Source organism: Carassius gibelio, chromosome A3, assembly GCF_023724105.1.
Source record: "Carassius gibelio isolate Cgi1373 ecotype wild population from Czech Republic chromosome A3, carGib1.2-hapl.c, whole genome shotgun sequence".
Taxonomy (NCBI): domain Eukaryota; kingdom Metazoa; phylum Chordata; class Actinopteri; order Cypriniformes; family Cyprinidae; genus Carassius; species Carassius gibelio.
In genome coordinates this window covers 25,610,504-25,633,960 of record NC_068373.1, presented here as the reverse complement: position 1 = coordinate 25,633,960, position 23,457 = coordinate 25,610,504, and the positions used below count along the sequence as shown (strand labels likewise).

The window sequence follows — 23,457 nt, the reverse complement described above, 5'->3', positions numbered from 1 at the left end:
TTGCTGACACATGAACGCCATCGCACCCTCTTGCACACACTTGTAAGTTCACACACCTGGCCATCCCATCAGCGCCTCTGAAGGCTGACAAAACACCTCAAGGGAGTTTCTGCCACTCTTAATTTTCAGTTAAGTTGGACTGTTTAGTTAGCCGAGTTCACACAGAACAGCATGCTGGGCTAAAAAAAAAAAATGTCAGGCCTTATCAGCAACCACAACACAAATAGCTCCAAAGAAGAAAGGGAGAAAGAGCAAAAGAGAGAAAGGAAAAGCTATAGAGGAGTAAAGCAGTACTACAGTGAGATCAGAGCCACTTGGAGATTTCCTTCCCTCACATTCGCTCTCGCTCTCTCAGCTGCTGTCTGCTTTTCTCTCCTCTGCACTCCTTTATCCACAATAGATTGGCTTTGAAGGATCTGCCAGGATTCACCAATTCAAGCCGCTGCTAATTTAACTTCATTTCAGCAAAGGAAAAAAGGTGACAGGAGAAAGACAGTGGTTTGTCTGTGGCTGGGAGAGAGAGATGTTAACAGAGAAAGGAAACGTTTTTCTATCATGAAAAGAAAGAGGTATTTGATGCAGCGATTGGATGGGGGGGGGGTTGTTGGGGGGTTGTCATCTGTAAACTGTCTAGCAGCAAATTTCTTGCAGGGCTAACCCATGTTTAGTCTGAAGATCACTTCTTCATTTGCAAAGCACTGCCTTTTAACTATGACTCACAAGAGGACTTGCCAGCCGGGGAGAACATGGAGATGAGAAGGAAAAGGAAATGTGTACACATAAAGGAACCCAGTAACATATACAAAACTGGCAAACCAAACACAACAGGCAATTCTATGAAAAGCTGTCTCAACAAACATTGTGTGACCTTTATGTCAAAAACATCACACACCATGTAAAGTTGTGATTCCCTCTGCCACTACATCATGTTGTAATCAAGCGAAACAGACTAAAATGGCAAGCAGCACTGACCATTTATTTTATAATGTTTACAGCCCGGTAGATATCGGTGCAGCTTTCAGATGACAGAATTTTTGAATCAAATTTCCAGCAAAAATAGCTATAATGTGATATATACTGTTACCATAATATAAAATTAGTAATACCATGAGGATTTTAATCATATTACCCATCCCTTGAGTCAAGTGATAAATTGTTTAACTGCTACAGCAGTCAGAGTTCTTTTTATACTTGCAAGTTGTGATTTTGATTTCTTAAGTCAAAATCATCACTTCAAAAATGTCTATAATAATAATCATAATTATAATAATAATCTTTTATTAAACATTCACCCCATTATCGTCACTCACCCAGTGATCCTTTAGGGCATGGCCTCTCTACAGTCTCTCCCCTCTGGGTGGCAGGCCATTGCACCGCTCGGGCTATTCTGGCTTCACACACTTGGAGCTCAGGGCCCTGTGGTGAGACTTGCAGAGGTCTGCGAGTCACCGGCACAGTGGCAGTTATAGGTCGCAGATCTGGTGCCTTGTTGATGGCCCCTATCGGGTGAGCAGTTGCGGGCAGAGGTCGCATGGTTGAGGGGATGGAGCTGGAAGTGACAGGTCTTGCTGCTGTGGTTGTGCTGCTGCTCACCTGATTGGTGACGAGTGGACCTGTGAGCAAGAGAGAAGGACATACAGGAATCCAAAGAAAATTGAGACCAAGGCTAAAACAAGTGTAAGTGGCAGAGAAGCAGATTCAGAACACCTACAGAGTCAACAAGAATGTTGGTGGATGTTTGACAAAGAAGAAAAAAGAAGACTGGAAAATAGTAGAAAGGAAAACTCAAACGTTTCATGTGTCTTGCAATAGGAATATGATAAAGTTGGTAAGAAGAAAACTAAAGCAGCAGTAGCATTTGCTAGTTTTTAACCTGTTAACCAGACCCTCCATTATGGTACTCACAGCTGAAAGTGCCCTACCTAATTTAAAATTGCAACAGTTCCTCAGTGTGTTACACACATAATTTTGGTATCTTTGGAAAGAAGACCCTTTGGGCTTAAATTTGTATCAACAAGTGTTAATAATGTTCAAAAATTTTAAAAGTTACAGACACTGAAGTGCCTTGAAAAAATTGTACCACATCGAATTTTTTTTTATTTGATATAAAAAATACATGAAATCAGTCCTGGAGCAATCTAGAAAAGTAATGGGTTGAAAGTCACATGTCTCATTTTTTATTTCAAATCTGAAGAAGATACCATGAAAAATTTGATTCCTGCAACCATTTTTCTTATACTATGTCTAGTCCCCCCATCACCCCCCCCCCCCAAAAAAAAAATATACCAACTGTATTGAAGAGTTCTACAAACTATTTTAGTAATTAAACATACTACTGCATAGTTGTATAAACGTAGAGATCATATAAGTGATTAATTTAAGCACTAAAAAAATAAAATTAAAAAAATCTGAGTAATAAAAATAAATAAGAAAAATAAAAAAGATTTAACAATGTATGCCAATTACAGTACATCCTGAGATTGCTAGAAATGCAGCCATCAAAAGCCGTCACGAGAGAGCACCAGAATTCAAATAAACAATCTTCTGCCTATTTTTAACTTTTTTTATAATGGATCATCTCATTCTGTGACACTGTACGCTACAAAACCATGCTGTTTTTTACTACAAAGACACAGTTTTTTTTAGTGCGAGTTATTCCATGATGGACAAAAACAATGCTGTTCCCGAAGAACTGAAATGTAAACAAAGGACTTATCATCCATATTACAATGTTATTTCTTCGTTGGACTAAACGTGCTTCATGAAATGTCGTTCAGTAGACCCTTACCTTTCTAACTAAACCAGGATTTACAGCTGTAGATGTGTTTATGACTCGCTATTACGATGAATCGGGTATGTACTGCATTTTCATTCTTCATGTTTTGATGTGTACTGCTTACACAAATGTAGCAAATACATTCTTTGTAAGCTTCCCATTGAAAAACAGTGATCTGTCATCGATGCTTGAAGGTTTAGATATTTTTAATGATACATAGTTTGTCAAGATTAATTTTGTTCCATTTAATTTAATCTATTTGTAAACATTGACACGTGCAAACAAAGAGAATTCAGTGCGCCCACGTCCAGGTGCGGGTTAACAGGTTAATGCATGACTATATGTTCAAACAGTCCCCCTGAGAACTAGATAGAGTGAAATGCAGGAGGAGAAAGAGAGAAAGACAAACAGATAATGTTCATAGCAGGAAGATGAGAATGAATAATTGATTAGAAATCTTTTTCTGATCTGACAAAACACTAATGACCACTGCTGATTAAACCATAAAGACAATGTATTGAAGACACAGAGGGGAACACTAACAGAACGCTGACACTTAACAGATCAAACTGTCTGTTAGCCTCTGCCTCCCACTGATTTCGCTCTTTTTCTGTCACTTACCAGCAGTTGGATCCGGTGGGCCAAACTCTAGAGGGTAGCGCAGCACATTGTAGTTATTCCAGATATAAAGTTGATTGTCTCGTGGGTTGTAATCCACAGAGGACACATACTGGTAGGGGTTGGGGAAGGGGATGTGGACAGGCTCTTCCCGTGCTTGGTTGGTGTTGTACGCATACAGCACCAGATCCCCACCTGCTTCGCTATCGTCGTCTTGATAAACAGAGCGGACAGCGTATAGAACACCACACGCCATGAAAGCATTGGACGCCAGTCGCTTATCAAAGCTAGTCTCCCAGGTTCCCTCGAACCGCAGGGTGTAGGGGTTAACCTAAAATATAGCAAGAGAAAAGGGATTAGACTTTGTTTGTGTTCAAATGATACAACACAATATAACAAAGTCCTTGAAAATGGAGCTCCTTAAAATGTAATGGAAATCCGATCCGATATTAGCTGAAATCCAATAGCTTTAAATTGCACTGTTCAGTGACACTGACCTGGCTGACCACCAGTCGTCCGTTGTTGGCCTCGGTAGCATAGATGACCCATAAACCATTTTCATCCACTGCAAGGTCAATATCAGACTTGCCACCCCAGCGGTATGGTGAGGTGTCATGATAGTTGGCATTATTGACTATGGCTTCTCCACTCTTTATACGTGTGCGCAAGTCGTATTTAACAATGTTGCGTGTGCGTTCCTTGTTGTAAAAAACAGCACCATCATAAACGACAAAGCCTGTTCCATCCACACGATTTGGCAGCCTGTGGAAGAATAGTGATACTTCAGATGACCTGCCATAAATGTAACTCTCCGCTATATTTTAGACAGATTATGACCTGAAACTAAATCAGGATTCTACACTCTTATATACATGCAAAGGCACGATACCTAGATGATACCTCAGTATGCTAATTAGAACTTTTTTTAATTTAACATCTAGAAGAAACTCAAGAACCCTACCTAAGAACTCAAGAATCATATACAAAAATATGTTAAATCTAAGTTTTGAAAAATTATTTATTTTGTAGATTGTACACAGGGATGTTTACTGATTCTAGACCCGAGCTGTGGTTCTCACTCACTTGTAAGTAGTTGTGGCTCGATTCTGCTTGAAGTCTTCCCATGAAGCATACTCGTACAGCATATCCGTGCGGTACGGAGTCCAGGGCATGACGTAAAGACGGTCACCAGACTGCAGGGGATCCTTACACCATGCCCCCGACTGATGCTCCGCCTCCTGCAGCAAACTTGCTGCCTGCACACTTAATAGAGTCCCAGGACATACAAAGACTGGAGATATAGGGGACAGAAAGAAAGAGAAAGAGAGAGAGAAAGAGAAATAGAGGGAGAGATGAAATAACAAGGAGGGGACAGTAAGAATGCACAGAATGATGGTGTGATATGATTAAAAAGAGGAGAATTTGAAGGGATGATAATATAAAAGAGAATGAGGCAGCAAGAAAGAGGAAGAGAAAGCGAGAGAGAAATGGGAGAGAGGACATGAGATAAATGACCATTCTTCTAATGAAAGAGTGTTAATGTTCATTAGTCAAGTATCTGCACACTGGACTAGAGGCTGCTGAGGGGAGATGACAAAATCCTGGCTGCTGGTGCCCATATATTGCTGAGAATCATTTTTTTAAACCCTGCCCCACTTCAATTTCACTGCTGGAAAATCCCCAGAATCTGATGCTAGCTGATTTAACATTGTTTCTAAATTGAATTATTATTTATGGTCATTAACTGTTCTGAGCTGGCCTAGACGGTTTGACTAGACTTGACTAGACTTCTAGCTGGTGTACCTGGTTTCCAGCATATTGGTCAAGTTGGTTTAGAGCTGGTAGACCACTTTTGAATCGCAGCAAGCCAGTTACCCTAATCCACATACCAGCAGAGAAACAAGGTTTTGATGCTAACTGATTTCAAATTGTTCAAGCTGGATCAAGTTGGTCAAAACAGGTCAGGGTTTTCTTGCATCAACGGCCATGTCCCAAATGGTACCTCCTTTGAGTATACACATGAACATATGGGCTGTTTGGTAATAGTCCACTGGGAAGTCCACACAAGTGAATGCAGGCTCTGCAAATGTATGCATCGAGGGCACCTAGCTACCACAAAGGGAGCACTCATGATGACATTTTTTTATTTAAAATGAACAATGGGATACCCTGTTATTTCTAGGAAACTCATGAGGACCATAATACAACAAGTCCACATTAACTGTGCCATTTGAGACAGGGTCTCTATGAAGTTGGTATATTTTTCCACCAAAAAAATCCCTGCTGTAATATGTCAATATGTGTTTTGTATGTTTAATGTTGAATAATGACGGATGTTATGATGCCTGTCATGTACGAAAACAACTGCAGTGCCCAACTTTTATCTGCTAGGTGTACTTGATCAAGAGACACACTCATGCACACACAATCTCGATCTCTGTACTCTGAAGGAGGTCGTTCACCTGGGATTGGTGTGAATTAGCTGGCTGATGCAGTTTCTCGCTCCCAAACTGAGAAGGCATGGGGACCTGAAAGAATGTATCTACTGCCGGGGGGTATAGGAAAATAGAGCTGAAGGTGTCCATGAAAAGAGAAAGCAGACATCATCAGCACTATGCCGTAACAGGAGACAGCTGTGAGCATGTGTGGATGGTGAGAACATCTCATGGGGAAAAATAAGCTAGTGGGGTTTTTCCTGCCATGGGCTACGCCAATACTTACTGCTGGTTCATACACACACATATACGCCAAAATGAGTGAAGCTAAACTGAAAGGCTTTTTATATTTAGTAAATTATACACCAGCACAGAGAAACACACATCCATGAACACCATATTAGTGATAATTGTTATAAATTGGTTGATAGCTATAGAAATCCCTTCAAGTTAAGATAAAGGAGTTACGAATCTATCAAGTGCTAGATCAGTGCTTCCCAACCCTGTTCCCAAAGATGGACCGATAGCACACATTTTGGATGTCTCCCTAATCCATTTGTGAGTCTCTAAAGAGCCGATAGAGTGTGTTTGTTCTGAAAATGTGTACTGTTGGTGTGTCTCCAGGAAGAGGTTGTGAAACACTGGTTTAGATACAGTAGCTAGTCAAGATTTGGTTATTAATTAGCTGGACTGCCAGTCGGAAGGCCTGTTTTAGCTTTGGTAGACCACATTGGTCAAGATGATAAACGACCTGCAATCTTAGGTGGGCAAGCTGGTTTTTGTGGCATTGTTACTAGTTTCATCTGACTTTCACACATGTGCTGGTGATACCAAGAGCCTAGCTCAACCATTTTGGTCAATCAAATTTACCACAAACAAAATGTTCACCCAGCTTCACTAGCAAAGTTCTGCTGCTAAACAGTATTACTGTGCTTGTCCTGTCACCAGCACAAACTAGCATAACCCAGCTTACTTTGGGCCTTTAGGCAGCAAAGTTGCTTAAATTACACCGTTTTTCTACAGGCTTGTTTATGAGAGACAGTCTGACAATTTCTTAACAAGTACACAAGCAATCCATTTGCATACTCATTTAGACTAATTATATCATTTGTCACTGAAAAATGGCAGAGGAATAAACAAATCTCCCATCATCCGATGACAAACCATCTCTGTACTAAAGAATATTAATAGACTCATCTAAGAACAGGAAGGCAGTGCAACTCACTGTATTGACCTGTTCTATATGGGTGACCCATAAAACAAAGAACCAGCACCCTGAGTTTTAATAGAAATTGGGACAGATGCAACACACCACCAGACGCACACACTTTCCCCAAACAGCCATACGTGCGTTCACTGAACGAATAGGCTAGGACGGGACTTTCCTATTGAGCGCAAGCAATAGGATTGAATTCCTATTGAATGACAATCTCCATTCTATGTCACAGGATTAAAGCTTTATTTATACCGTATTAATACAAGGGGCTGATTTCTAGGTTACACTTAGAAAATCTCCCAGAAGCCCGTCCAAGTATCTGATCAACTACAATATAAGCAGCTCACCTACAAACACACACACACAAATGCTGCACTGACCCCAGCTGCTTCGCTGTCAATGCTCAAGCGATTTCTGTCTGCAAACAGCTCAGCGTGGCCTGATTTAAGATAAAGACTATGGCTTTCTATTTCTTGATGAAACTAGGAATGTAAAGAAGGGCTTATTGCAGTGAATATGATAATTACAGAGGCTAGGAATGAGTGTATGGGACATTTCAGTCCACATAAACACACTCCCACACACACAGTGTAACCTGGGAGAATTCATTAAACCTGACCTGTGCTCTCTGGAAGATCAGTTCCCTACTGTGTTTTGGGCTCTGGCTTTCTAAAACAAGAATTTTTATAACACAGTCCTACCAAACTATTGGAGAAATGGCCAACATACAGTGTACAATTATCCTTGTCAATCTACACCAGGCTGAGGTCATTTAACCACTCTCACCTCAATATCTTGTGGTGTGCACTGCAAAAACAATGTCCTGGTAAGTCACACTTACCCAGGACTGAAACCAACTCCCTACTGTTTATGAACAATGAGTAAGAAGTGAATTAGCACCTCCACCTCTTTGAAACACTAAACAAACCCAACTTAGCTGGGCTTCTGTGTGCTTCCATGCATACGGCTAAGTAGTGCTCATCACTCAAATCTTTACACATACGCACAACTTTCATTTGAATTATACTTGTTTTAATTTGCTATTACTGTTCCCTTTGACTATCCTCAGGATAGAAACATCACAAAAAACATCTCTCATGTCTCATCTGTGCCTCAAATTGATAGAAAGCAAATTGATTGTTTAGGGTTTCAAATTTTCACTTGAACAAAAGACCTCAGAAATGTCACAATATCAAAAAAAAATAAAATAAAAAATAAATTGTTATCCACATCCTTTTTTAGCTTTATACTGATACTGTTTATGAACAATAATCTCACTTAAGTCTGTTTGTTTCTCCTAAGGAATTCTAGGAGAAACATCTAAATGAAATCGGTTCATAACTGAAACAGAATTGGACAGTTAAATAAAAAAAAAAAACTGAAACTTCTGTCATCATTTATTCACCCTCATATAATTGCAAAAAAAAAAAAAAAAAAAAAATACAATTCCAAAATATCTTCTTTAATTTTACACATTAAAGTCATACAGTTTTGGAACTACCCCTATCCTAGTTTCAGTTTTGGGTAAACTAACCCTAACTCCTTAGCTATATGAAAAAGCGACCTATTAGAGATACAGCTTTCCTCTATCTGCCAGATCAGACAGAACACTCGGGTACAAACTCAGTATCAACTAAAATATTTCTCAATACTGCCATTTGCAATTTTAGTAGAAATATTTAAGTTGATATACAACTTACAGTTAAGTATCCTGAGGCATGAAAACAAAAACAGCAACCTCTGAGTAAAAGCTCCTCAATCAGCAATTAAAAATTAGATATATGATCCCAACAAAAACTAAATAAAAATAAGTGTTTACATTAATGACATTAATGTCACTGTCTCAATAGTTCTTCCTGAAACAAAGAAGAAACATCTGAGGCAATGCTACTGTCACATTACTCTGAGCGGGATGACCAGTCTCTTATAAATGAATTATTAAACTCATAAATAATTATCCACAATCTTTATAGACAATACTTGAGACTTGAAAAAAGAAAAGAGGGTAAATAGTAGCTTTGACCAAGGCAGAATCTACAAATGAAGCAAAAAGTATTACATCCACTACTGTGTGTAGTCAGGAGTGTGTATGTTTGTGTGAGAGTCAGGGCTCCTCCAGGCCGTCCCGCCGTGGCGTCTAACTGTCTGGCCTTACTGCTGAGAACATGCCGCTTAATTGAATCCTACACCTGTTACTGGCAGGTACAAATGCTGCCAACAGGGGGCAGAGCTCTGTGTGGCACTGGGCATCCTCTTCAAAGCTGGATCGGTCATTGTGTGCTTATTTACGTCAGCGAGTGTGTTAAGCATGTGAATGAGCGTCAGTGTGTTTTTAAGAGAGAGAGACAGATGTAGACAGAAAGGAAGGTGTAAAATACTGCAGTTTTGTGCGTCTGAATGCGAGCGAGAAAGAGAAAGACAGGGAAAGGTTTTAGGGAAGTGTTGCTGTGTGCTTGGAAGCAAAGAGAGGGATGAAAAAGGTTATTCCTGTGAAATGAGAATAAGGATTGAGTTAATCTGATAAAGACTAGAAGGGCTCCCAGTTTGTGTCCTGGACAGTAAGGGGTTAGCAGCAAGACAGAAACATGTGCTATGTCTATTCCACGTACACATTCTACAAGCAAACACACACAGATACACACTAAAACACACACGCCTCAACAATATCCACATCCTTCAAAAACACACACTGTATTCAAATTCACAGGCTTACTGTACAAAAAGCCTACTTACAGTATATTTCAAAACTCATAATCACATATTCGGGCAAACAAATGTTGCTACTCCTATCGTAACAAGGACTTTCCATAGGTGATATGATTTTTAAACTGAGCTAATGATATTTTCTATCCCCTAACCCTCATAGAAAACATTTAGCATTTTTATTTTGTATAAAATATAGTTTATTATGTGTATTTAGCTATCTGAATCGTTAAGACAGTTGGGATGTCCTCGTAATGTAGGCTTAGTGAATAGATTGATCCCATACTTCAAACCAGTACAGTGCTAAACAGTTGCTAGGGTGTTTGCAGTGGCTGCTGGCACTTTACTACATGTTATTCTGGGTGGTTTCTTACTGGCTTAGTTCAACTAAAATTAATATTCTGTCATCATTCACTCCCTCTTATGCTGTTCCAAACCTGTATGACTGACTTTCTTTTGTGGAACACAAATAAGGATATTTTGAAAAATGTCACAGTGTCTTTATGGGCATTCAATGAAAGTCAATGAGGTCCTTTTTTCAAGCATATTCCTTTGTGTTCTGCAGTAGAAAGAAAATTGTGCAGGTTTAGAACAACATATGAGTGGGAGTAAATGATGACAGCGAATGGTTAGGCTTTTGTGGTCCCTACAAATAGCTTGGGTTCTTATCTAGTGTATGTGACAATTTTGCCTGATTTAATGTCTCTTTTTTATTATATATATATTTTTACATTTATTTATATTTTTTGTGCCAATTTTACATATCTAGTAAAAATTATTAAGTAACAAAAATATACATCTTAATTTTTTATTTTTAAAATATTTATTTAAATAAAAGCACATGTCTGTTTAGCAAGACTGTTTAGTGTGTGTGTATATATATATATATATATATATATATATATATATATATATATATATATATATATATATATGTATGCACACACACACACATACACACACAAACACAATTTATTTTGGACATTTTATAAAAAAAAAAAAAGAAAAAAAAAAGAAAAGAAAAGAAAATAGGTTTAATGGTATTCCAAAAATAAAAAATAAAACCCTGTCATAATTTATTCACTTTATTCACTCTACACTGTGACTTTCTAATTTCTGTGGAACATGAAAGAAGAGGCTCCTGTTTTTTGTACATGCAATGGAAGTCAGTGGTGTCCTGAAGTGTTTGGTTATTAACATATCTTTTTGTGTACAACAGAAGAAAGTCATACAGGTTTGGAACAACTTGAGTGAGAGTAGAATGATGACAGAATCTCTTTTTTAGGGTGAACTATTCCTTTAAATGGTTGTTCAAATCACTACCTCTAAGTATTGCTTTAGCAAGCAGCACTAATAAAAACAGCCACAGACACGAGCCTGATTGCATTTGATTATGTGTGAATATGTGAGTTTGAAAATACCTTGAGTTGCATTAGGACTCACTATGCCATGCTAGTCAGCGTCATAGTGACTGTACACCTAAGAGATGTTTGCTCACACTGAAAAGGATAATGACGACGTATGGATGCATTTTTCGTTTCTGTGCTCTCTCTTGATCATGTTCTGTCCCCTGGGCCTGCTCTCCCAGCCACTCTGTCTGTCCAGAACAGTCTATCTGTGACTGAATTACATCACATTACACCTTCATTGAAATTCGTGACCACCTGCACACGCTTCAGTACTTTAGGTTTAACAACACACACACACACACACATACACACACACACACACACACAGGCTCCTATCTCTCTGCCCAGGTCATGTGACAATGCGTGTGCATGAACTATACTTGATATGTTGCCCTTAGAAGGATAGCTCATCCAAAAATTACAGTTCTGTCATCATTTATTCACATTCATGTCAAAACAGTGTTGTTGTCTTTCACAAATAAATAAATCTGAAACAAAACAAAACCAAATAGGTTACATGGAAAATCAAAACAAAATGTAATGAAATAAACTTATTAGAAATGTTGCCATGAAAATTAAACAAATAAGTTTGGTTGCATTTTTAAAATGGATTAAATTGTCAGCTAAATGCAATAAATAAATAAAATAAAGCTAATTCAAAATATTAATAATTGTTATAATAGTGTAATTACATTGACAATAACATTTGTTATAAAAGTTTGTTGCAGTATTAAACTTAATAAAATTGAATAAAAATAAAGCTAAAAACAAGTATTACAAAGCTAATAAATTTGACAGCACAAAAAAATTACTAAATCAGACTAAAATTAAAATGAACATTGAAAATATAAAAAAATAAAGCTAATTCAAAATATTAATTAAAACTATAATAGCAAACAAATTATGGTCTTGACAATTAAACAAATATGTTTAAGTTAAATAGAAATAAAAAATGAATAAAACTAACAAAAGCACATAAAAATGATTAAAACAAACAAATGAAAACTGAAAATATATGTAAAAAACTATTTCAAAATATTAATAAAATAATAGTATATAAATACTACTAAAATAACATTAATCAAAACTGATCAAAACCTCTTAAAAAAGGAAGCTGTGTAGCAGAATGTCCAAGCTGCCCCCCCCCCCCCCATACAATAAAAGTGAATGGGGACCACTGGAAAGCCATGCTCACCATTCAGTTTCATTAGAAGAAGAGAAACTTGGACATTCTGCTAGATAACTCCTCTTTTTTGTTTTTTAGCTGAACTATCCCTTTAACACTTGCCCAGAGATGAAAAACAGTGTGTATATGTGTGTGTCTCAAACAAGGACAAACCCTGAGCACAACAGCATCAAGGCACTTACCGAGATTCCATAATCAGACAGTTAATCGATCCTTAAACTAACAAGTGGTAATAAACAAAGACTGCGTAGGTGAGTGGTCGGGACAATGTTGTTAATGAAAATAACTGTAAACTGTTAATGAAATAGATAGAGGATAGTGGAAATAATTAGCATCAGAGAGAGAGAGAGAGAGAGGACAGATAAAGCAGGGGAAGAGGGGAAGGGAGGGGGCCGGCTATCCGCTATGCCATGATTGCAGGTAAAAACACTCTGAAATGTAGGGCAGAACTCTCTCGACATTTGCCAACAGCACCATGGGGAGGAAACAAAATGGAGGACCGACATCGAAGATGTGTAAACTGATGTCAGTGTCAGATTCACACTGAGGTGCAGGTCTCAGAACAGGTTTAGTACTCATTCCCACAAAAACAGAGACAGAACAGGGACACACACACACACACAGACACGTGTGTTTCTGAATGGTGCAGTCAGGAAATTCACATAAGAGTATGGGAACCAAGTGACAGATTTGCTCTGTTCCAACCTCTAGGCAAGCTGCCTATCAAGACTACATTTTACGAAGCGGTTTTTGTCATGTACACTTCAAAAGAAATATCCATTGCAATGAGCTCTACGAAAATTGTCAGAGACGGTGGGTGGAATCGAAAGAAATGTCAATTGTGTCAGGGTCCTGATCATTGTGTCAAGGTTTATTATGTGATATTGATCAGCTTACTGCACATTATTTAGCTTATTATGCAGTTACTTACCAAATACATCAATTAAGGGATGTTAAGTATTGACTGCGAAGTGCTACGAGAAACAGAAGGGAACTAGTTAGCACTAAATAGTTAGTAATAGTTAGGCTAGTACAAAATGCAGCTGCTAGACTAAGTATGAGTCAGTAGCTCCTTTTTTATCGCCATTTCACTGGTAACCCATCAAATTTAGAATTGACTTTTAAGTTCTTCTATTTGTGTATAAAGCCTTTAACAATTTGGCCCCTCAGTACCTGACAGACCTGCTTCGTCCTTACACCCCTTCTAGAACATTGAGATCTTGTGATCTGGGTCTACTCATGGTGCCTAGATGTAGACTTAAAAAACGTGGTGATCATGCTTTTGCGACTGCAGGTCTGAAACTCTGGAATAGTCTAGCTCTTTATATCAGATTAGCCCCCTCTATTTCTGCTTTTAAGTCTGCTCTAAAGACATATTTCTTCTCTCTAGCCATCAATACCCCTTGATCACTGGTCCAACTGTTGTTTTTTAAATTTGATAGTCTGTTTTTATCCATCTTATTTGAGTTTTTTATTTTATCCTGTGCAGAACTTTGGTCAACCTTGGTTGTTTTTAAATGAGCTCTTTCCTTAGGAGACTATTATTATTATCAGCAATATTTGACTTTAGAATGTCACAATGGACCAAGTATTTGGAGTTGAAAGTAAAAGTATTTTTTTAGAACTGAAAAGTACCCAGTAAGTGTATTTTTTGTTCATTACAGTAACTAGCTTAGCAAAAATGGTAACAGTAAGTTTTGTTGGACTGTTTGAAGCAATATTTGCATGTCTCAATACACAGAATAAAATCTCCAAAGTTTATTGGTAATGTGAAAGTAGAGGATATACTAACATTTAGAATTTAATATTATTTGCTATTTATAAATTATTTAAACCTGAAGCCAAGATCATGACATTACACATTGTTTTTTTTTTTTTTTTTTTGTAGTCTGTTTGTTAGCTTTAATTTTATGGTGTACCCTTACAAAATGACTCTACTATTCAAACTTTTTTTTTTTTTTTTTTTTTTTTTTTTACGTCTTATTCTCAGAGGTTGCATTTATTTGATAAAAATATAGTTAAACATTAAAATACTGTTAAACATTAATATTGTGAAATATAGTTAGTTTTCTATCTATCTATCTATCTATCTATCTATCTATCTATCTATCTATCTATCTATCTATCTATCTATCTATCTATCTAAATGCATAAAATCTGCATAAATAATAATAATAGGGCTGGGCAAGTTAACACATTATTATTACGTTAACACATTAATTAATAAACACCAATAATAATTTAACATGCATTAACGCAGTTCTTATCATCATCATTATTATTTTGAAAGTCCATTGCTCACTGGCACTGAACACCCATACAGACAAACCATGGGTCACAGGAGGGGTGGGATATTGATCAGCACTGGTTTGGGATGGGCTTCATCATGAGTTGAGAGCATTGGGGTGGACCTGACACCGTGTCTACACTGAATGGGCTTTTTGCTCTTTTGTTCATATAGCAGTACTTTTAAAATGAAAGTGTGCAATACAGAACTTCTGAATTAATTATTGAATTTTGCACATAACAATGTGATTAATCACAATTAAAAATTTTAATCTTTGCCCAGCATTAAATAATAATAATAATCTTACTGATCCCAAACTTTTGAACATTAATGTATTCACATTTCTGGCCAATAAAATCTTATTTAAAATGAGTACATCCCCTCCTTCTGAAACCATCTTCCATGGACTTAACTGTTCATATCTGTGATGTAACGTCGAGGCCATTGGCTTTTAAAAAAACGATGAGCCCTTCAATATGCCCTGCCCTCACTTCCTGTTTCAAAATTGCACTTTTAAGCCATTTTATGGCGTCTTGAAGGCCTAGTATGACCACATTCTCATTGCAGTCTCTGTCTATGTAGAGAACAATTCAAATCTGTCACTTAGCCCCGGCTGATAGTCGCCAATGTAGACAGTATAAACGAGAGGGCTTACTAGGGTTTGGAACAGATTGTTCAAATCTTATAGCCAGCTGTAGTTGATATGAGGCTGAATTATGCCTGGTTCAAGCTCAGTTCAAGTCTTGCAAAAGTTTGAAACTGAATACTCAAGAGACTGGGAAGAGAACCAAGTACACCTGAATCTCTGTGATTGGCTGGCTGAGCTGATTCAGGCTGCGAGCTGATTGGCACCACAGAGAGAGGCCATGTGAGTGGAGCCCGCTCTGTCTAACAAGGCAGCCATCTTACAGAGACGCCAACTGCCACCGAACCCTTCCCTTTGGACACGTGCAAACACACCATGGGGAGGGAGTGACTGCTAGAGATGCCACTGAGAAGCATCCAAAAGCAGACAACAAAACAGAAGGGATTAAAAAGAAGAATGATGCCACTGGCAGAAGACAAATTAGAAAAGAGAGGCCAGAGGAAGTGTGTGGAGGGGGGAATCTGAGGTAGGCAACCTGCAGCTGCTTTTGATGAACACATGAGAATTTGGAAGAGGACAGGAATAGATGAAAATGAGAGAGAATGTGACATGGCAAAAACAAGAAAGCTTGTAAAGAGTCACAGTGAAGCACCTGGAAATGGGAGAGAGCATTTGGCAGGGGGTCAGGCAGTTACCAGCTCTACAAATCGTTACTCTAATCCAAAATAACATACAAAGAAAACACAGGGGTTAACCTGAAGGAAGGAAGACAAACAAAAAAAGGGTCTGCAAAAAAATAAGGTTTCAAACAGTATGGAGGAGTCGCTTTGGATCTGGAAGGACAGATACAAAATTAATCGCAAACAATAGAGAAATGAATAAATTATGGTTCATGATAGAGGGTGGAATTGCACAGATGGGTGCACGTGTCAGGGGAGGATATGGGTTTTGGTGGGAGAAATTACTTCCTGTCCAGCAGAAAAGCAGAGCGGAGGAGCGCTCGATGTAAAGTGCGAGTGCGTGCGAGAGAGAAAGAATAGAGCGTGTGCACGCGTGCATGTGCCACATTTAGTTGCGAGCGTGTTTCCCTTGGGGTAGAAGTGATCAGATTAAAGGATGGTTATTAATTTCTCAAATAGACTTAATTGGAACTTTTAGCAGGACAGCTGGTGGAGATCTGCTGTTTTTCCTCAAGTGAGAGTTGTGTGAGTGTGTGCATGTTCGATATGCATGCATGAGGTCTTCTGAGCACAGGGATTAGTGCGTGGATGCAGGACCGTACGTATGATGGCGCTTGTCTGTGTTATCTGAAACAAGAACCAAATCTGGAAGGAGTTTCGGTAATAAGCCAGAGAAAGCAAGTGAGAAAACGTGAGAGAAAGAGAAAGAGAGAAGGAGGGATATAAACATCAAACATGAGCACTACACAAGGTGCTGGGTTAGGAGAGGGGGATGAGGGAAGGAAAGGAAATGGAAGAGGAAGTGGGGGAGGAAGAGGAGGAGGAGGAGGAGGAGGAGGAGGAGGGCGGGCAGGGCGAGCTGTGGTTTTTATGTTCATTGTGGTCTTTACCTTTTTGGTCCACTTCTATTCAAGCATCGGAAAAAAGAGAGAGAAGACAGAGAGAGCAAAAGAAAGAGCGAAAGAGAGAGAGAGAGTGAAGATAATGAAAGAAAAAACAGGTGCAGGAAAAAAGAGAAAATTGAGATTAAATAAAAGGCTATCCTTTGTCAAATCATGTCATTCTTTCAGTGTGATGTAGGCTCTTTACAGAGAAGATGACTCGAGTGAGTAATGAGAGGGGAGAATGGCCTCAACTGCTTTCACAAAGTTTCACAAAACCCCTTCCAGTCTTCCTGTCACATGACACACATACACTTCCCCCAATCACACACACTCCGCCCCCTCTCCCCTCCGACTGTCTGCCATTCCATTATCCATGCTTCTGCATCTTTGGGCTCCTGTGAGAGAAAGAGCATGATGTATGTTCGAAACGGCATAGCGCGCATACCAGTTTTGCAGCGTGTATACTGTGCGCAGTATGCCAATTTTAACCTGAAATACATGCATGGCCTGGCACATTTGCTGAAGATGTGTGCAACAGAGTGCACTGTGTGGAATAATGTATTCCATAATGCAATACACTGTACATGACTTTCTATGTTTAGCACCCAAATGTGCAAGTATGTGGATGTTAATGATTCCAGTATGCAAGTTCTGTTCATTTGACGTGTTGAGAAATGTGTCAGGTTGCAATTCATAATGCAACGCAAGTTCTTAGCACTGCCACAAGGCTGTATTACAACGAACATTTTTAGGCCCCAAATTGTACAATAAAGAAGAATGTGAATGCAAATGCTTCTAGTATGTATCTTATTTGTCACGCATTGCGAAATGTGGCAGGCCGCAATTCACAATGAAAACCAACGCAACTTGTTAGCATTACATGAATGGGATTGCATTGAATGGAGAAGCAAATTCTTCTAGTACGCAAGTTGTAATTCATTTGTGATACATTGGCCACAATTCGCAAACACACTGCATGTTCTTTGCATTGTCACAGCGTTGTTTTAGCTAACAATTTTAGGCCCAAATTGTACGATACACAAATATGTGAATGCAAATGTTTCAAATACGCAAGTACTATTTAAATTGTCACACATTGCGAAATGTGCCAGGTTGCAATTTATAATAAAAAGCAAGGACTTAGTATTTCCACAAGGTTGGCCCAAAATGTACAATACACAATTATGTGAATACAAAATCTTTTTTTATTGTAGTAATATGCTGTGTAGTAAGTGCGCTAGTATGCCATTTCGAAAATATTCCCATGTGTGCTGGAGTCTTCTGCAGCTGTGAGGAGGAAAAAAGGGTTAAAAAAGAGACAGATTGATGCAGTGATGGATATAAAAGAGAGAGAGAGAGAGAGAGAGAGAGAGAGAGAGAGAGAGAGAGGGCTGATGGAAAGGCTGATTTCTCTCTGAACCTTAAGGGGCTGGTTCTGGCTCGGCTGGGATCGACGAGTTAGTTATTCTTTCTCTCTCACAGAGCTTGACCACTTATCGTTTCTACACACAGAATCCATCGAGATCCAGCTGCCAGTCACTGATTACGATCTGTGGGACCATGTGGCTTAGCTGAGGTACATTTTTGAAACCCAGAAACTCTCTGAGAGGAGGAGACAGGCTATAGTAAGAAAGAGTTGGAAAGAGAGGTAGGCAGAACAGAGGAATATTTTGTTTCCACTGTCTGCTGGAAAAACCAAGTTTGCGGTGGTCAGTCTCGTTTTGGGAACGTGGTAGATGGTTTAGTCCTGTCAAAAGGTCCGTTAAGATGTCAAACATGGTCTGCCGGGTCGAACTTGTGCTAGTCACATATAGCAGGACTTTTGACTATAAGAGTTAAGGCGGCTCCATGATGCAGCTTATTCTAACCAGGAACCGCCTACTTAAGATGCCATAACATTAGCAAATTTTCACAAAAAGGTCCACTGTTTATTGTCAATAGTGTTGTGCTGTACTAATCACAGCTCACACAAAAATCACTTTTAAACCAAACTGCTTTTGTTCTTCAATGCAGCTAATCTGCATGGCCCATTTGAACCTTTTGCGAAATCTGCTTGGGGAAATTTTCCACCCTCATACAAAATTTCAGATTAAACAGCTGGATTTCTCTTAAATGTGACCACATAATCATACAGGAATTATTTGCATGCCACTGAAGGCTTTCTCTCTCTCTCTGTCTGGGTTTAGTTTACTGTGTACAGTATGTGTATGTAAGAGAACAGCTTTGGCGAGTATGACAGTGAGGCCGCCAGCGTGTGACAGTGAGTGACAGCTTCTCGCTGATCTGGATGTGCTAGTAGTGTTAGCCTGTACCCATGGCGGACACAAATAAGCACTCAGGCAACAGTTAACGTGTTAGCGACATGTGTCTGCCTGTTGCCGGCAACACGAAAGCAGCATGTGAAGCTCAGCGCTTCTCTCCCCTGAGACCCAACTGTGTCTCCTAAAAGATAAACTGCAGTATCTTAAGAGGGAGATCTCGAGGGAGAGAGGGATGGAGAGATCAGCGGAGAAAAGAAAGGGAAAGAGATGCTCGATTCTGAGCCTGTGCGGGTTTAAGGTTCTGAAGTTGAGGTCTTTGAAGTGGTCTCACACATACAGACACACTTACACTGTCAGTGTAAAGTCAGCGGGCAGCCATCACTGTCTAACTCACACCATTTGAGAACTAAAGAGCAGGGGGACTAAGGATGGGAATCAGAAAGAATTTAGGTTACTTAAAAATTCCGCTTAATGATTCTGGTTCCGTATCAGTTCCATTACTGTATTCCACCTTTTAGTACTTTTGTGGAAACCCAACTAAACACCAGCTTGGTCAGGGCTAGGAGAGCACAATAAACCAGCTAAGACCAGCAAACCAACTTACATTACCAATCAAAATGTAAAATGGAGTAAAATCTATTTAAGAAGAAAACTGTTGTTTTAAATTGTAATAGTATTTCACTATTGTACTGCTCTCACTGTACCTTTCTGCAGCTTTGTTGAGAGATATCTTCCAAATTTAAACATTTGAATGGCAGTGTAGGCTGGTTTAAGCAGGTATTTAAGTAGGGACATCAGGTTGTGAATGGTTTATCTACTGTAGATACAGTACACATAATACAGTGACTGTTCTCATTTTACTTGAGTATTTTGAGTGAATGACTCTAATGGTACATAACCAGCAAGGACAACAAACTGGAAAGAATTGTTGTCTATGGATTTTTTTTTTTTTTTTGCTGCATTTACTCTAATTGCATTAAATTTAAACTGCAAAATCAAAACTGCATCCTTTTTTTTTTGTGGTGTTGTAGATTCAGTCACATAAAATATACTGACAGTGTACTTTAGCATAGTGTTTAGTCTGCATCAGCAGAACAAAACAGGGGAAAGTAAATGTCATGAAAATGATTTGATTCTAGTATTTTTCCTGTGAAACTCCAACAGAAATTTCTTCACCCTACGGGGGACATGATAACACAAATGCAAAGTGTTTCATTTTATTAAAAAACTAGCCGACAGAAACATCCCTCTATGTGTGTGATTTCATCGCTTGTTTAACAGGGTGATGCAATCTGATGAGAATATTATGCGCCGGTCTTTGCAATAGAAAGGTAGAATGACTGCTACAATGAAGGAAAGAATGACAGAACAAATGATAGCTAGAACAACAGAATAAACAATAGACAGAACAAACAAATGAACGATAGATAGATGAAAAATTAAATCAAAGTAGGCAGGCTTTTTGTTCACAGAAGCCTCATTGGGCGAATTTTAACGCAACGCTTCAGTTAGCGGCTATACATTCGCATGATTCATGTAATATAATTTGTAACTGTCAATGTAAGGTGACAAGAAACAATATTAACAAAGCTGTTTTCGTTATATATTAGGCATATGATTAATAATGAATGGTCACATATTGTGAATTTATTAAACTTCATTGCATAGCTTTCCCGGTAGCCTTCAATAAAGGAGCTGGTTTAATAAAATGATTCATAAAATGAATAAATATCAGCCAATTATTTGTGCACTTTGTTTACTGACAGAGATGAAAACGAAAATACTATCAGTCAAAGCAGAGAGCTGGTATTGACAATTAATATACTACCCACTGACATAGTTTTAAATTGTTTTCCATATATTTGGCCTTCAATTATTTCCTTTTAAAATGCAAACAAAAGGGCTCTCAGAATGGCTGAAAAATGAAAGAAGAATTGTATACTTAAGTAGCCTAATATTAATAGTATTAAAGTTACATTCAAATGTAAAAGAATTTTTATAATTTCAGTTACGGGTCTCCTATGGCTACAAGAGGGCACATTGAATTTTTAATACAGTTTTTGCATTTGAATGTGGGTTTTTATTTTAAATAAGACGAATATTCAGAATTCAAATTGTAATTTGACAGCCCTAGAACACATGCAGCTCAGTAAAAAAATAAAAATAAAAATGCACTCTGTAATTTTTAAACCCTGGCTACGGCAGGAACATTTCTTCAAAAAGCTGTTATGGAAACGTGAGGAGAAAGAGAAAGATAAAGTGTTAGTTGACTCGTTCATGTTTCCTCTTCCACCTGTTGAGAAAAAAAGACAGACATCTACACAATCACACAAACATAAACACTCGCGCGTTACAAACACGTCAAGAGCTTGTGCATGCAGATTCAGATAGATTCTTTCAGTGGCTTCCAGATTTATTTTCCTGTCATTGGTAAGCAAGAACAGGGGCCCTTGAGCCCCTTGAGCCCCTTCAGCCCAGCGGTCTCAGCAATGCTATCAATTACTCATATGATAATGAGGGGCGCTAATGAACATACACCTGAGGAGCACAGCTAGCAGACGCCGAGTGCTTCGCATCGCCACCAGAGCGCATATCCATGCTAAAATTTCTCATGATTTTCTCTGGCATCAGGAGGTGGAGTTGGAGACGAATCCAGCAGAAAACTGTTTGCGTATGTCACTCCATGCACATTCATGAGACTCACGAATTATGTAGGCCTAATGCATATTAATGACTCTCAGCTGCGGCGGTTTCAAAGCTCCCCGTCTCTCTCTCTCTCTCAAAGATCATATTACACCAAAACACCTAGTGCTCATACATACCCCCACTGTTTAACACTTCCTGAGGAGTTGAACTGGAATATCACTCAAATATTTTCTCTCACATTTACACCCTAACTTCCAAGTATTTATGAGGCTGAGAAAAGTAGCATGTATTTCCTAATGAGAAAGTGTATTGCTTTGTGGTTGTCAAACATTAGTGGATCATGTTCATAGTTAAACATTTTAAATAAAGGTTTCAAAATACGTGTTGGGGTCACTGTATGTTAAATAACCATTTACAATGATCCAATATATATATATATATATATATATTAAAATTAGCCAAAATATATATTAAATAAGCCTTACCTACAACATAAAAGAGATCACTTTAGTACTTTCTATATAATTATATTTATAAATAATATATTTAAACTGTAATAGTAGTAGTAGTAGTAACAATAATAATAATAATTCAAAGATAGACATAAAGTAAATAAAAATAAAGATATTAAATATGGTTTTCTGTTAGTATAAAAGAGTTGACTAGTTTTTTTCTACATAATTCTGCTTTAATATCTTTAATTAATATAATATAAATTATATAATAATGCATAGTGTGCAACAACAACAACAACACAAAAACATTAATAATAAATCACAGATATTAAATATTGTTTACTTTTAGCATAAATGAGCTAACTAGCCATCCACTCCACACTTTGGCATGAAGTGCATTGCCATAGAAATGAATAAAGTCTGATTCTGTGGACATGAACAGCACAGAGTAATTGTCATCTCGTAATCACTGTGATTTTGGAATGATGTGACCACAACGTTACTCTTAATGTACTGAGGTACTGGACAGTTTTATTGGCTGCTGCTCCATTTTAATGTGAGTTGTCTATTGTGAAGACTAACCTAAGACGGCATTCCTTTAAATGCATCAAATTGCCTTCTCTTGACCTTTCTAAGGATTTCAGATAAGCTAGTGCAGGTATCAAGTGTGTGCGGTCTTGTTATATAATGCAGAATGGCACCGTACACCAAGGAAACATGCCAAATGTCTGGACTAAACAGATTTGTGTCACAAGAGCAAATTAGGACATATTACAGAGGTCGTGGATGCATTAATGCTTCTTGGCCAACATGGGGTTGTGGCTAGATACAGCTCCGACCGGAAATGAACAATGGAATTAATTTTCTACCTATTAGATTGTGTTTTATTAACGTCTATACCTACCCCAACCCTAAACCTACCCTTTACAATAATGGAAAATAGTAATTATTGTTGTACAGTGTGACAAAAACGTTTTGATTTGCACATGCTCCGTAGCCAAATCTGTATCCCTTCTAACCTTAACTCCAACATGGCCTCAGGCTATATGGAATTTAGTCTCCACTGACTAAGTCCTGCGCTGTTGTTTGTCTTCATGGGCTGCTGTTTGGAGCAGAGCTGCTTGTTTGTCATTTCCTCGGAGACACTGAACTCTGTGGATATGAGGGCCAGAAAGTTTGACTCCTGCTGGCACCCAGCATCCAACTTTGACATGTTGGCTGCGAGTTAGGTTGTGCCCGAATGAGTGCGTTTATGCGTGTGTGTTGGCGGGCAGGCATACTGACTCTGTCTTTAAGTGTGTGTGTGTGTGTGAGT

General features: G+C 38.4%; 1 protein-coding gene across 1 annotated transcript in view; it reads right to left on the bottom strand.

Moving 5' to 3' along the window:
* The window catches only part of adgrl1a (adhesion G protein-coupled receptor L1a), a 146,450-nt gene that overhangs the window by 32,879 nt on the left and 90,114 nt on the right, over positions 1-23,457 (bottom strand). Inside the window, exons 5-8 of the mRNA XM_052552665.1 lie at positions 4,478-4,685; positions 3,892-4,156; positions 3,398-3,725; positions 1,311-1,613 (exon numbers count right to left, since the gene is read on the bottom strand). Coding sequence (XP_052408625.1) covers positions 1,311-1,613; positions 3,398-3,725; positions 3,892-4,156; positions 4,478-4,685 — 1,104 coding nt within the window. The remainder of the gene's footprint in view (positions 1-1,310; positions 1,614-3,397; positions 3,726-3,891; positions 4,157-4,477; positions 4,686-23,457) is intronic.